The 12,672-nt window shown below is 42.7% G+C and overlaps 1 protein-coding gene across 1 annotated transcript; it reads right to left on the bottom strand.

Moving 5' to 3' along the window:
• Nucleotides 1-2,711: 2,711 nt before the first annotated feature.
• On the bottom strand, nucleotides 2,712-11,730 carry LOC148537864 (uncharacterized). Its single transcript, XM_088460170.1, is given in 4 exon segments — nucleotides 2,712-3,589; nucleotides 3,592-3,659; nucleotides 11,268-11,585; nucleotides 11,669-11,730. Coding segments are annotated over 4 exon segments (1,326 nt in total).
• Nucleotides 11,731-12,672: the final 942 nt, after the last annotated feature.

The raw sequence follows: 12,672 nt of genomic DNA, 5'->3' as shown, positions 1-12,672 counted from the left end.
ACTTGACTTCCAAAGTGGGGGTCTGCAATATGCAAAGCATAATGTTTTGAGAATGTATGTATAGAAGACCAAGTAGCTGCTTTGCAGATGTCCACTGTTGACGCCTGAGCCTTTCCTGCCCATGAAGTTGACACTGCCCTGGTAGAGTGTGCCTTTATAATTTCTGGAATCCTTCGTCCTTCCTTATATATGAAGACAATCACTTCTCTAATCTATCTAGCTATAGTTTGGTTGGTACACAACCTTTCCTAACTCCCGCAGGAATCACCAGAAGATGTTTTGTTCTTCTAATCTCCTTCACCCTTTGCAAATATACAGTAAGAACTCTTACTAAATCCAATTTATGAAGATTCTTTTCTTCACTTTCTGGATGAGGAAAAAAGTTAGGTAAAATAATATCTTGATTCAAATGAAAGGCGGACACTACCTTCGGAAGAAACACCGGATTAGTTGTTACGACCACTCTGTCTGGAAAAAAAATAAGAAAAGGTTCTTTTGCCCATAATGCCGTTAACTCGCTCACTCTTCTGGCAGATGTAATTGCAATTAGAAAGACTACCTTCCATGTTACATATCTCAGAGCCACCTCTTCTAATGGCTCAACGGTGCCTTCATCATAGCGTTTAGTATAAGGTTCAGATCCCAAGGTGCTACAAACGACCTTATCCGTGGTCTAATCTTCTTTATGGCCTGACAAAACCTCTTGATTAATTCTTCTGACAACTTTCTCTCTAGTAATACACTTAGAGCTGAAATTTGAACCTTGATAATAGCCACTGCCAGGCCTTTCATAAAACCATCATAAAAGAATTGTAACACCTGTGGAATGTCCACGGTCAAAGGTCCAGTTACCCCCTTTCTCCAGACAAGAAATGTTTTCCATATTTTATAGTACACCTCTGATGAAAAACCGGCCCCTGACTCAGCAGATCCACTCTGCCTGGTATTGTCCATGGCTCCTTTACTGACATCCTCAGGGCTGTTGGGAACCATGGTCTTCTCGGCCAGTATGGTAACACTGCCACCACCTCTACCTGATCTTATCTTCTTGAGTACCTGAGATATCAAAAGGAATGGTGGAAAGATGTATCCCAGGTGAAACTTCTACTTTATTGATAATGCGTCCACTGCTTGTGTCCCTTCCATCTGGTACCTGGAGAAAAACCTAGGGAGTTTCGTATTCCGGTTTGTCGCCATTAAGTCTATCTCGGGTACCCCAAATCTTATTATTTCTTGAAAAGCTTCTGCATTCAACTCTCATTCTCCTGATAGGATCTCCTTGCGACTCAAAAAATCGTCTGTCATATTTTCTATCCCTGGAACATGAACCGCTGAGATGGACTGAAGATATCTTTGCGCCCAAGACATAATTCTTCATACTTCCTCCATCATACTTTTGCTCTTGGTGCCCCCTTGATGATTCAGGTAGGCTACAACAGTCATATTGTATGACAAAATCTTCAGATGAGAACCTCTGATCTGTTTTCTGAAATACATCATTGCGTTCCAGACTGCTCTCATTTCTCTTAAATTTGATGATAGCAGCCTCTCCTGGGGAGACTATTGTCCCTGTGCGATTAGATTTAAAAGATGTGCTCCCCATCCTATTAAACTTGCATCTGTAGTGAGTCTTAGATACTCCAACTGTGCTAACGAGGTTGATCTTTGTTCTTTTGTCAACATCCTCCACCACATCAATGATTTCTTTGTGTGCTGTTCCACTCTTACATAATGGTTTAGGGACAATCCTCTTAGGGTAAACTTTAGGATATTCCACTGAAGATCCCTCATATGCCATCTTGCCCATGGTATAACCCCTATGGTCGAAGACCTCATTCCCAGCAGAGAGACCGCTGTCCTTTAACTGTATTTTTTTGTATTTTAAGACCAGACCAATCATTTTCGGAATATTTGCAAATCTGTTTACTGACAGAGTAATTTCGTATCGGATAGTATTTATTTGTACCCCCAGGAACTGTAATTGTTGTACTGGTATCAATCTGCTCTTTTCCCAGTTTACTATCCATCCACTTAGCTGCATGACTTCTAAAATCTTGTCCTGATTGCTTCTTATCTCTGATGCGGTTCTTGCTGAAATCAGGATGTCGTCCAAGTATGGCCACATTGACAAGCCCTGCTTTCTTAGATATGCTGTTATCACTGATAAGACCTTTGTAAAAGTCCTTGGAAATGATCTTAGTCCGAATGGTAGGCATGTAAACTGGAAATGACTGTTTTGAATACAGAACCTTAAATAGCTTTGATGCTGAGGCCAAACTGGAATGTGGAAGCGTCTCTTAGATCTAATGACATTAGAAAATCTCCTCTCTTTACTCCCATTAGGATAGTTTTTAAAGTTTCCATCCGAAACTTTCTTGTCTGAAGAAACTAATATTGTTCTGAACTGCCCCCATGTTTTCTGTACCAGAAACATTTGGGAATAAAATCATTTTCCTCTTTCCATCTGAGGTACTGGTTTTATTGCTTGCAAGTTGATTAACTTTTTTGTACTTTCCTTCATAATCTTTAGTTCAGATATTGGAACTTGTGAGACCAAAAATCTGTCCTCTCTTGGTAACTTCTGAAATTCTATTTGATATCCTTTTGAGACTATTTGCAAAACCCATCTGTCCTGGGTAATTGTTTCCCATATTTCCACAAATTTCAGCAGTCTGCCCCCTACTGGAAATCTGGGTTGACACTGAATATAGTCATTGTCTTTTTCCATAAGGTCTCCCTTGGTTTTGACGAAATGACTGCCTTGTCATACCTGATGAGTATCTTCTATTGTACTGTTTCCCTGGTCTGTAACCTCGTGCTTCCCTCAACTGCTGTTTAGAGGTCTGTGCCTGATATCTTGTATACCTATCTTGAGGTAACCTTGTAGATTTCCCACCTGTTATCCTCTGTATTAATGCCTCCAATTCATTTCCAAACATCAATGATCCTTCAAAAGGTAAATTTGTTAGTCTGTTTTTTGAATGAGCATCAGCCGACCAGGAGCGTAGACATAATGGTCTTCTAGCAACTACTGCATTAGCCATAAACCTTGCAGTAAATGCTGTCACATCCAAGGAAGCTTCACATATATATTCAACTGCTCTTTGCATTATCTCCAGATATTTTAACAAATACTGTTTTGAAATCTTCTCTTCTAGATCAGTATGCATATTAGCACTCCATAACCTCAAAGCCCTTGACACGGAAGCAATAGCTAGACCAGCTCTTAAAGATACCTTTGAGGCAACATATCCTCTTTTTAAAGAGGTCTCCATTCTTTTATCCATTGTGTCTTTAAAAGAAGCCCCATCTTCCAAAGGAATAGTTGTCTTAGATACCATTTCTGCTACTGGAGCATCCACTTTAGGGATAGTATACCATTTAAGAAAATCTTCATCCCTAATAAGGTACATATAGTCCATTCTTGCTAAATTTCTCTGCCTTTTATCCAGATTCTGCCATTCCTTTAGCACAATATCCTTCATAACCTTATGTATAGGAAAAACTCTATTCTTCTTTACTCTATCTTCAAACAATACATCCTGTTGTTCATCAGGTAAATCCTTATAGTGAAAAGATTTCTAAATTTTTTTAACACCATTTCTACGATATCCATGTTAAACGATCTTGTATCCTCATGAATTTCACCAGACTCATCACTAGATATTTGTTACAATCCTTCCATAGCACTATGGCCCTCATTCAGAGCCGCTCGTTAACAGCAGTACGCTCGTTGCATTCCGATGTTGAGAAAGCGCGCATGCGTCAGTGCAACGCTGCCCATGTGCGTACGTCATATTGCGAGCTTTTTTTGTCTCGTTCGTCAAATTGCGTACAGGAAGTGACATGTCAAATGTGATTGACAGAACAGGGGGCGTTTTTGGGCGTTGACGGGGGTGGAGATGGAAAAACGCAGGCGTGGAGAGGCGTTTTTTGGGCGTACATACATTATCTGATGCGAACGTCAAATGTGTTCGGACCAAGTCATACGTCACTGGATGATCCTCTGTCCGTTCAAACTGCTCGCACAGCTTGGGGTCTGGATTACTTGACCACATTGGCGATGGCCTTCTCCTCCGTCCCGGCCCTCCACGATGTTTCATCAATTAATCACGGCTTGTCAGAAAAACAATTAGTTTTGTATTGAAAACCAGCTTGTAATGTGTTTTGAAATCAGTTTTTTTGGTTAGCACAAAACCGTACGCAGGTGGAAATCATAGCTGCTAATTTCAGGATGACACAATCAATTAGCGTACATTTGTTGGTCTGTTTTTTTTGGTTGATATTTGGTTTTTGTGCTATTGTAACAATAATGTCATCATGTTTGTGTGTATTTTTCCATTTTGCTTTTGTCTGGAGAATTTGCATCCTTATGTAAATTTTAAAGTGTTCCTTAAATTGCCCTTTTTTTTTTTTTTCGTTTTAATTTTTTGGGAGCTCGTTTTTGCCTTGTGGGCCAGGATTAAATGTAAACCATTTCTAAAATAATGTCAGAATACAATGTCGAACATTTTTTCAAAATTTATTGGAAACTAAAAACATTTTCTGGCACATTTTTGCCCCAAACATTTTTGGCAGTGTTATTCCAAAAAAATTTTTAATTTGTGCAAACATAAAAGGTATGGAAACTTAAATCAAAAAATTAAAAACAATTCACAAGAAAGGAGAGGGAAGTTTTGGCCAGAAAGGAATATGGGGCAAGCACAGAAGAAGTGTGGGAAAAGTTTTTTCCCCCGTTTGGCTGGGGGAGGGTGGGCGCCAGACCGGGTCCGGGATGTCATCGGGCTGGCCTGTCCAGAGGCAGATGTTGTGGCCTCTGGACTAGGCACAGGGCTAGGCACATTTGGAGGATTGGCTGATATTGTGCCAGAGGTGGAGGATCCTGATGTTCCGGCAGGAAGGGAGGTCGGCTCCACCATGTGCTGGCGAACGAGCTGCTCCAGGGCATTGGCGATGCGGATGTTGGCCCTGGTATTTTCCGCCAGGGCCTGACCAATGGTCACGTTGGCCGCAGCATTTTGCTCCAGGGCCTCAGCCACCCGTACCAGACTGGCGTCCATCCTCTGCAGAATCTCCGTATGGAAATCCGATTTAAAATTGAGTTCTGTGCGGAGGGACACTGCCTGCGAGGGGGATTGCCCTGGACTGGCTTCTGCAGGATCCTCAGCCGGATGTACTGGTTTCTCCCCTGCAGAGCCAGCAGAAATTCTGCGGCCAAGGCTCCCCTCTGGAGCAGACTCATCCGCCTGTGTCTCTGTTTGAAAAATGAGAAAAGAGTCACATTAGAATCTACATATTGGCACAATAACATTTCAGAGTTGGTGACATCACAATATTTACCTGGGACAACATGAGGAGCCTCAAAGTCTGGCATGTCCGTATCCATGTTGGACATGCCAAACACCTCCACAGCCTGCACACACCCCTGTGCCAGCTCTTCTAAATCATTCAACTCCAATGACATGGGTGGGACCCCCACCTGTCCCCCTTGCATGCCTAGCCCTGTCCGCCATTTTTTGTTTCAGGCGATATTTGAAGTCTTGCCATCTGTGGGTGAAAAAGGAACCATTCTGGGGGTTTTTTGGGGTTTGGTTTTAGGGGGGGCAAGTGTTTACTTACCGCCGTTTGACATCCCAGGCTAGACGGACATAATCACCCACCCTATTGACAGCACTGGCTACCTCCTCCCACATTCTCCACTTCTGGCTTGTACTCATATTCCTGTCTGCCTGTGGCAGGATGTCCACACACTTCTGAACCAAAACCTTCATCTCCTTTCTTGTGAATTGTGGCTGCCTTTTCTTTTTCCTGCTTTGGCCGGAATACTGGGCCCAGCAGCCTCTTCCATGTCATCCTCCTCACCTATTTGTTTAAATGTTGAGAAATTTAAGCTTGCAAACTTGCACTATATTATGTTTCAAAATAATCATTGTTTGGAAATGCATGAAATACTTACCGGCAGACTCTTGGCCATTGTTTCCCTGGTCTGTAGCCGTTTCTTATCTCCAAACAAGAAATACACCAGAACGTTTTTTTTGGCTCGTGACGTATTTATACATGCGTCCTTATTTTTCGGCCGCATCATTGATTGTGCGTTCCTATGATCCCTCCTTAATTTGTGCGGGAAAATAAACACTATTTATGGCTTGGGGCGTCTCGAGTCGAGGTGGCGGTTGTTGGTTGTTGGAGGTTACGTTGGTCGGAGTGGATTGTTGGCGGGATTTGGATTTGGCATTGTTTGGAGTTGTTTTTGATTTGTCTTTTTGGAGTTTTTTTTTCCGTTCGCTTTTTTTGGTGTGGTTGTTTTCTTTGTCGTGTTTTTTTTGGGTAAGTTTTTGGCCGTCTTACTTTTGTTCACTTTGTGCCTCCTTCTTTTTGTGAATTTTGGCTCGTTAATTTATTCAAAAATCTCCTTTGTTAGGTTTCTTTTGGCTCTGCCCCAACGACCTTTTTATCCGGTGACTTATATATCCTCTATTGGTAAGTTTATTTTTTCACTTGTTTATTAAATGTTCATGTTTTTTTTAACGCAACTTTGTTTGACCTTACACTTTTAACCTTTGGTTTTGTGAGTCCGAAATGTATGAACTAATTCGTGCTTTTTTATCTGCATATTTTTTTACTTGTATTTGCAAACTAATTAGCGCATTTTTATCTGTTTATTTTTTGTCTTGTATTTGCGAACTAATTAGCGCATTTTTATCTGCTTATTTTGTTCCGTGAAATTGGTTGTGTTTTCCCTTTAGCATTTTTTTAATACATTTGGGCCCAAATTGAGGTAGTCTGCGCACTGTCGTTTTGCTCTTTGCCCAAATGTGTGTTTCTCCCCTTTTCTGTTTTGTCTTGCACCCAATTTAGATTCCTAAATGGCCACCCTAAATTGTTGCATTGTTTATTTGTTATTATTTATAGGTTTGGACAATCATGACAATACCCCGGCATGTAAGCATCATTGGATTGTATCATCAAGCTAAGTAATTTTTCAAATATTTTTGCCCAAAAAAGCCTTACATTCAAATCTTGCCATTTCAGGTTGGTCTTGGTCGGATTGTTCTGGCCATGCTCCCGGAAGCCGACCAACCTCAATCTCGTCCCAGGCGTAGGCATGCAAGGCCCCAGATATATCGAACACGTTTCACCCTTTTTGGAATGCCGATGATGAGGTGTTAAGACGCTACCGTCTTCCGCCCAAAATCATCATAGACACTCTCTCATTAATAGAGAGTGATCTTGAGCGGCAAATTGACAGTCCTACAGCAATACCACCACTTACGCAATTTATGGCGGTGTTACATTTCTGTGCCTCAGGATCGTTTCAAACAACGGTGGGAATAGTGGCGGGAATCTCCCAATCCTCCTTTTCCCGGATCCTGAGGGCAGTGATGGAGGCCCTTTTCAAGCACCTCCATCATTTTATTCAAATGCCTTTGGATATGGGTGCCCTTAGTGTGGCCAAGGCAAATTTTTACCAAATAGCTGGCTTCCCACACATCATAGGGGTTGTGGATGGTACTCACATACCACTTCAGCCTCCAGCACGGCTGGAGGCCATATTTCGCAACCGGAAACACTATCACTCCCTGAATGTAATGGTGGTATGTGATGCCTCCCTCCAGATCCTGTCCCAGAATGCAAAATTACCCGGAAGTGCACATGACTCATTCGTCATCCAGCAATCAGGGATATGGCACAAATTAAACAACCTACAAGCTGGTGATGCGTGGCTTCTGGGTAAGTGGAGACCTTTAGTACATAACAATGTTAAGCTTGATACACAGTGATCCTGATGTTGTCACTTCTTTTTCACAGGAGACAGTGGCTACCCTTGCACGCCCTGGCTGCTCACTCCTTATTTGGCTCCCACACCAGGGCCACAAAGTAATTTTAATTCCGCACTTACAGCCACCAGGCAAGTGGTGGAGCGCTGTATCGGCCTTTTAAAAGGCCGATTCAGATGCCTCCACCGCTCTGGTGGCGAGCTCATGTATTTGCCGGATATGGTTTTGAAAATTGTGGTCCTGTGTGGGATATTTCACAACATCGCCATAAGGAGTGGTGTCCCAATGCAGCCAGAGGATGCCTTGCCTGAGGATGGCCCCCCCGAGGTTGGTCGGAGGTCAGTATGTGGGGGGCCATACGCGATGATGTGGTGGCCAGATATTTTAGGTAATTATTGGCACCAAAGAAGTTTTTTGACACAATGTGGTAAGGATTTTTGAAGACCATCTAATTAATTTGTTTTTTGTTTCCCATCTTCTGTTTGATTTCATAATCTTTGGGACTCAAACGATGACTACTTCCTGCTACCCAAAACAAACCTTCATGGGGACACATTGGATATATATTCTGGAACCAATATTGAAACGCAACATTTGTGGAATCATGTTGGCATGCTCCTTCGTCAACCAGTTCTTGATTTTTCTTTACTTTTTTCATATGGTGTTTGATGGGTTGTATTTTTTGTTATCACTGTGTGTATTGTTTGTGAGTCAACACTTTGGTTTTTTAGTTATGTTGTGAATAAATTTTTTGAGAGTGTAATTTTGCAAATTTTATTGACCATTGCAAGCAAGTGTAACCAGGTTCACCAACGTTAAAATTGCTTAAGGGTAATCCTGTAATGATGCAATTTGATCTAAATTTAAATATGCTTTCTGGGTCAAAACAAACACCAAAAGGTATTCTGTACAATCAGTAGGCTTTGTAATCTCGGCCTAAGCAGGTTGCCCCCCAAATTGGAACATGTAAAATGTAGTAATATATAAATTGTCACACACAAAAAAAGGCCAAGCAGATTGTTACTGTTAGCTGTTTCATGTGCCTGTTTCCTAAAAAAATACAACACACAATCTTAGTGACATTAATTGCAAATACTTGCTGGAAGAGTCTACTTATGTCAGTGTAAACAATCTAAGATTTGGAGACAAGGAATGAGACAGAACGCTAAGTTTACATTTTTTATTAATACAAAAATTTTTAAATGAAAAAAAAAAATTAGGGACGCAGGATCACAGACATACGGTCAAGGACCACCAGCAGCCCGATGACGTAGCCCCGCATCCTTTGGACGCACCCGGCTAGGTCCGCCAAACGCCTCTGGTCCTCTGTGGGTTAGAAAAGTGTGGGGCTTAATACATAATTAATGAAACCCAATGAAAAAACAAGCCAAACAAAGGTATCCAAAAATGGCAATATTGTGACCAAAAGCACATTTAACCCAAAAAATCCAAGGACACAAAAATGGACAACCAAAAAATTGCAACAAAAACCAACAATTTTTGACAGGTGGGATATGTGTATGGGGAAATCAGCAGTAAAAGATAAAGACAAACAGAGATCAACACCAAATTCTGAAAAACCAAATAAAGTAAAAGGCACAGACACAGGATTAGATCCAAACATTTAAAAAAAAGATAAAAGCGAAACATACCGTTCAAAATGACGCCTGGCCCAGAAGCAACTCCCTCGTCCTCCTCGGAGGTGGCTACATTCCCCAACGAGGTGGGAGGGGTGATTTGGGATTCAGGGGAGGGGGTAGTTACGAGAGGGGTGGTTGGAGGGGAGGGGGAATTGGGATGGAGGGGAAGGAGCCCCGACACATGTGCCACAGGGTCTGTGCAGGCTGGGGAGGAGGGGGAATTTAGGGAATTTTGGGGTGTGGATGTTTGGCTGGGGGTTGGGGAGAGGGGCCGAGAGCGCCGTCTTTGACGGCGATGACGCCGTAGTCTTCGCTCTGCCCCATAAAGATGGAAAACAAATTGTGGTTATTTTCGAACATGACCTTGTTAAATGCTAATTTTTTACAGCACAAATATGTAAACATGCCCATGCAGATATGAGTACAAAGAATAAATAGGCCATGCAGATATGAGTACGAAGAATAAATAGGCCATACATGAAAACATGCTCATGCAGATATGAGTACAAAGAATAAATAGGCCATACATGAAAACATGCACATGCAGATATGAGTACAAAGAATAAATAGGCCATACATGAAAACATGCCCATGCAGATATGAGTACGAAGAATAAATAGGCCATACATGAAAACATGCTCATGCAGATATGAGTACAAAGAATAAATAGGCCATACATGAAAACATGCACATGCAGATATGAGTACAAAGAATAAATAGGCCATACATGAAAACATGCCCATGCAGATATGAGTACAAAGAATAAATAGGCCATACATGAAAACATGCCCATGCAGATATGAGTACAAAGAATAAATAGGCCATACATGAAAACATGCACATGCAGATATGAGTACAAAGAATAAATAGGCCATACATGAAAACATGCACATGCAGTTAGGGCCACAAAGATAAACATGAAAACCACAGTCAAAAAAACTTACTTTCCGCGATCTGCATGCGAAAGCATGCCAGCAAGCGGGGCGTCCGCCGTTGCAGGTCGGACCACCTGCGCTCCAGCTGGCCGATCTGGCGGCGTGAGCCGAAGGAACGCAGGCGGCCACGTACCTCCGCATATGCGGAACGCTTTTCCCTATTGGTGATGGGGGGAGGCTGGCTGGTGATCCGCCTGTCCATCACCTCGGTTAACACCATCAGCTCGCGCCTGGTGAATGCCGAGGCTCTCATGATGGCAATGGTGTATTTTATTAAAAACTATTTTAATAAAGCCCCGAAAACAAATATGATTGGCTAATGTATTTGGGTAATTAACAGGACAAATTCTATTGGTTAGTGTATGAGTCATGTGTTTGACAGGGCCACAAATCTATTGCGAGTTATGATAGGCTTGATGCAGTGACATGCGTAAGCTAATTTAAATAAAGAAATGAACCCAGGAAAATATGCGTGGTTAAAAACAAAGAAAACAAATGGATAATTGGCTCAAACATGTATTTTGACAAATAAAAGCGAATGTTTAAGCCGTACGTATTCTGCGGGTAAACACAAACACTGACAAGAGTAAAGTTTATTGCATTGCCAAAAAAAAAGAAAAAAAAAATGATGAGCAATTAAGATAATTGATATATTGATTGGCATGATACGATTGAGGGAGGTAGGCAGAATAAAGGAGCAGGTAATTGGAATCTGACAGGCCCACTTCCGGGTTGAACTTGTGCGTGCGTTCCCTGCAAGCCACATTGGGGATGTACGTTCGCTATTTGGCACGCTCGTTAGTTAGAGGAGGGGTTGGTAGAGTTTGGGGAGGATGTTTAGATGCGTTCGAAATTACGAGCGAGTGCTTGAATTAACATATTTCTGTACGTACGCCGAACGTACGAACGCCCACTTGCGTCCGGGTCTGAATGAGGGTCTATGCTCAAAGGGCTCCAACTCATCATATCCCAAACTTGTCTGAGACCTTGATCTCTTAAGCCCCTGGATAGCTAAAAATTCCTCCTTTGATACAAAATACCTTTTCATCCACTCCATAAGTACCTGAATTTGATTCACTTGCTGACTTTGGCTAGGTGGAGATTTATGTTTGCATAGATCACAAAACACCATATCCTGACTTCCAAAGTAAGATCTATCACATGCTGCACACTTTAAAGTCATGTGTTTCTTCTTAGAAAGCCTCTTCTTATGTTCCATAGAACTAGGCACACTGCAGAAGACACAGTAATAAAGTTTCTACTATACCTATACTAACTAAAAACAAATATTTGCACCCATCTAATCAGAACTTACCCCATCTGGGCGCTAATTGGCTGTTGGGGGCAAGGCTGCAGCTGCTGTTGTTGCTGCTCCATGTCTGCACTTACAGCTCCACTCGGCAGAACTCACAACTGATGCCTTCTCTGGTGTGCGGCGCCATTTTAATAGCCCTTTGACCCTAGTGACGGGCGGGTGCCTGTAGTGTGTGCCGCACTGCACTCTGGGTGTTGACGTCATCCCGCTCTGCCGGCCGCGTCCTACACGAGGCTACAGCTGATTCAGCTGTAACCCAGCGTCCAGCCTCTCCTTGCTCCTGGCGGTCGCATCGTGCAAAAGACCGACTGAAATCCACCTAGTGCAACCAGCCATCTCCATGACCCCGGGGCGCCACCCCGCCACAGACTGCAGTAAAAACGGCATCTTGCTGGGCACAAAATTGAGGTAAGTCCTATCAGGAAAAAATAACAAACTTCCCTACTCTGACTAGAGAGAGAGGAAAAAAAGACACTAAGGAAAGGGAGGAGGTATCATATATACACCCAGCGGGAGGTCCCTGTAGAAATAACTTCCTGTCTGTCATTAGGGAAATGGAGGACTAACCCAGTGTTATGGCTGCCATGGAGGCTGAAGAAGAAATATCAATGTTGAATAGACCCCTATATGTTGTTTAAGTGGCGTGGTTTTCACCTCTGGTGTTCCAATTGCTTGTGTTGGTTAGCTCTTGTTGGTGGGAAATGCAAATTTAGGGCCTGATTCAGCAAGGAACGCAGTTGCTAATACGCAAGCAATCGGTCGATTGTTGCGTACTGTGTATGCATCGCAGTGCGCGTGTGCGAACTAACAATTGCGATCCGAACTGCGATTGCAGAGGCTGCGCAGACCCAGAGCACAGTGATTGACAGGAAGTGCCGTTTGGGGGTGGTGACGCGGGGGTGGTCGGGAGAATACAGGCATGCCGCTGCATTGCAGGGGCGTGCATAAATTATCGACTTTGTGGCCATACTCAGCCTGAGACCTCATAGCGTGCGCTGAAGTTA

The sequence above is a fragment of the Taudactylus pleione genome, unplaced genomic scaffold, assembly GCF_031769625.1.
Source record: "Taudactylus pleione unplaced genomic scaffold, aTauple2 ptg000043l, whole genome shotgun sequence".
In the NCBI taxonomy this organism is placed as follows: domain Eukaryota; kingdom Metazoa; phylum Chordata; class Amphibia; order Anura; family Myobatrachidae; genus Taudactylus; species Taudactylus pleione.
Note: the sequence above shows the minus strand (reverse complement) of the source record. Positions and strands in the feature narration are given on the sequence as shown.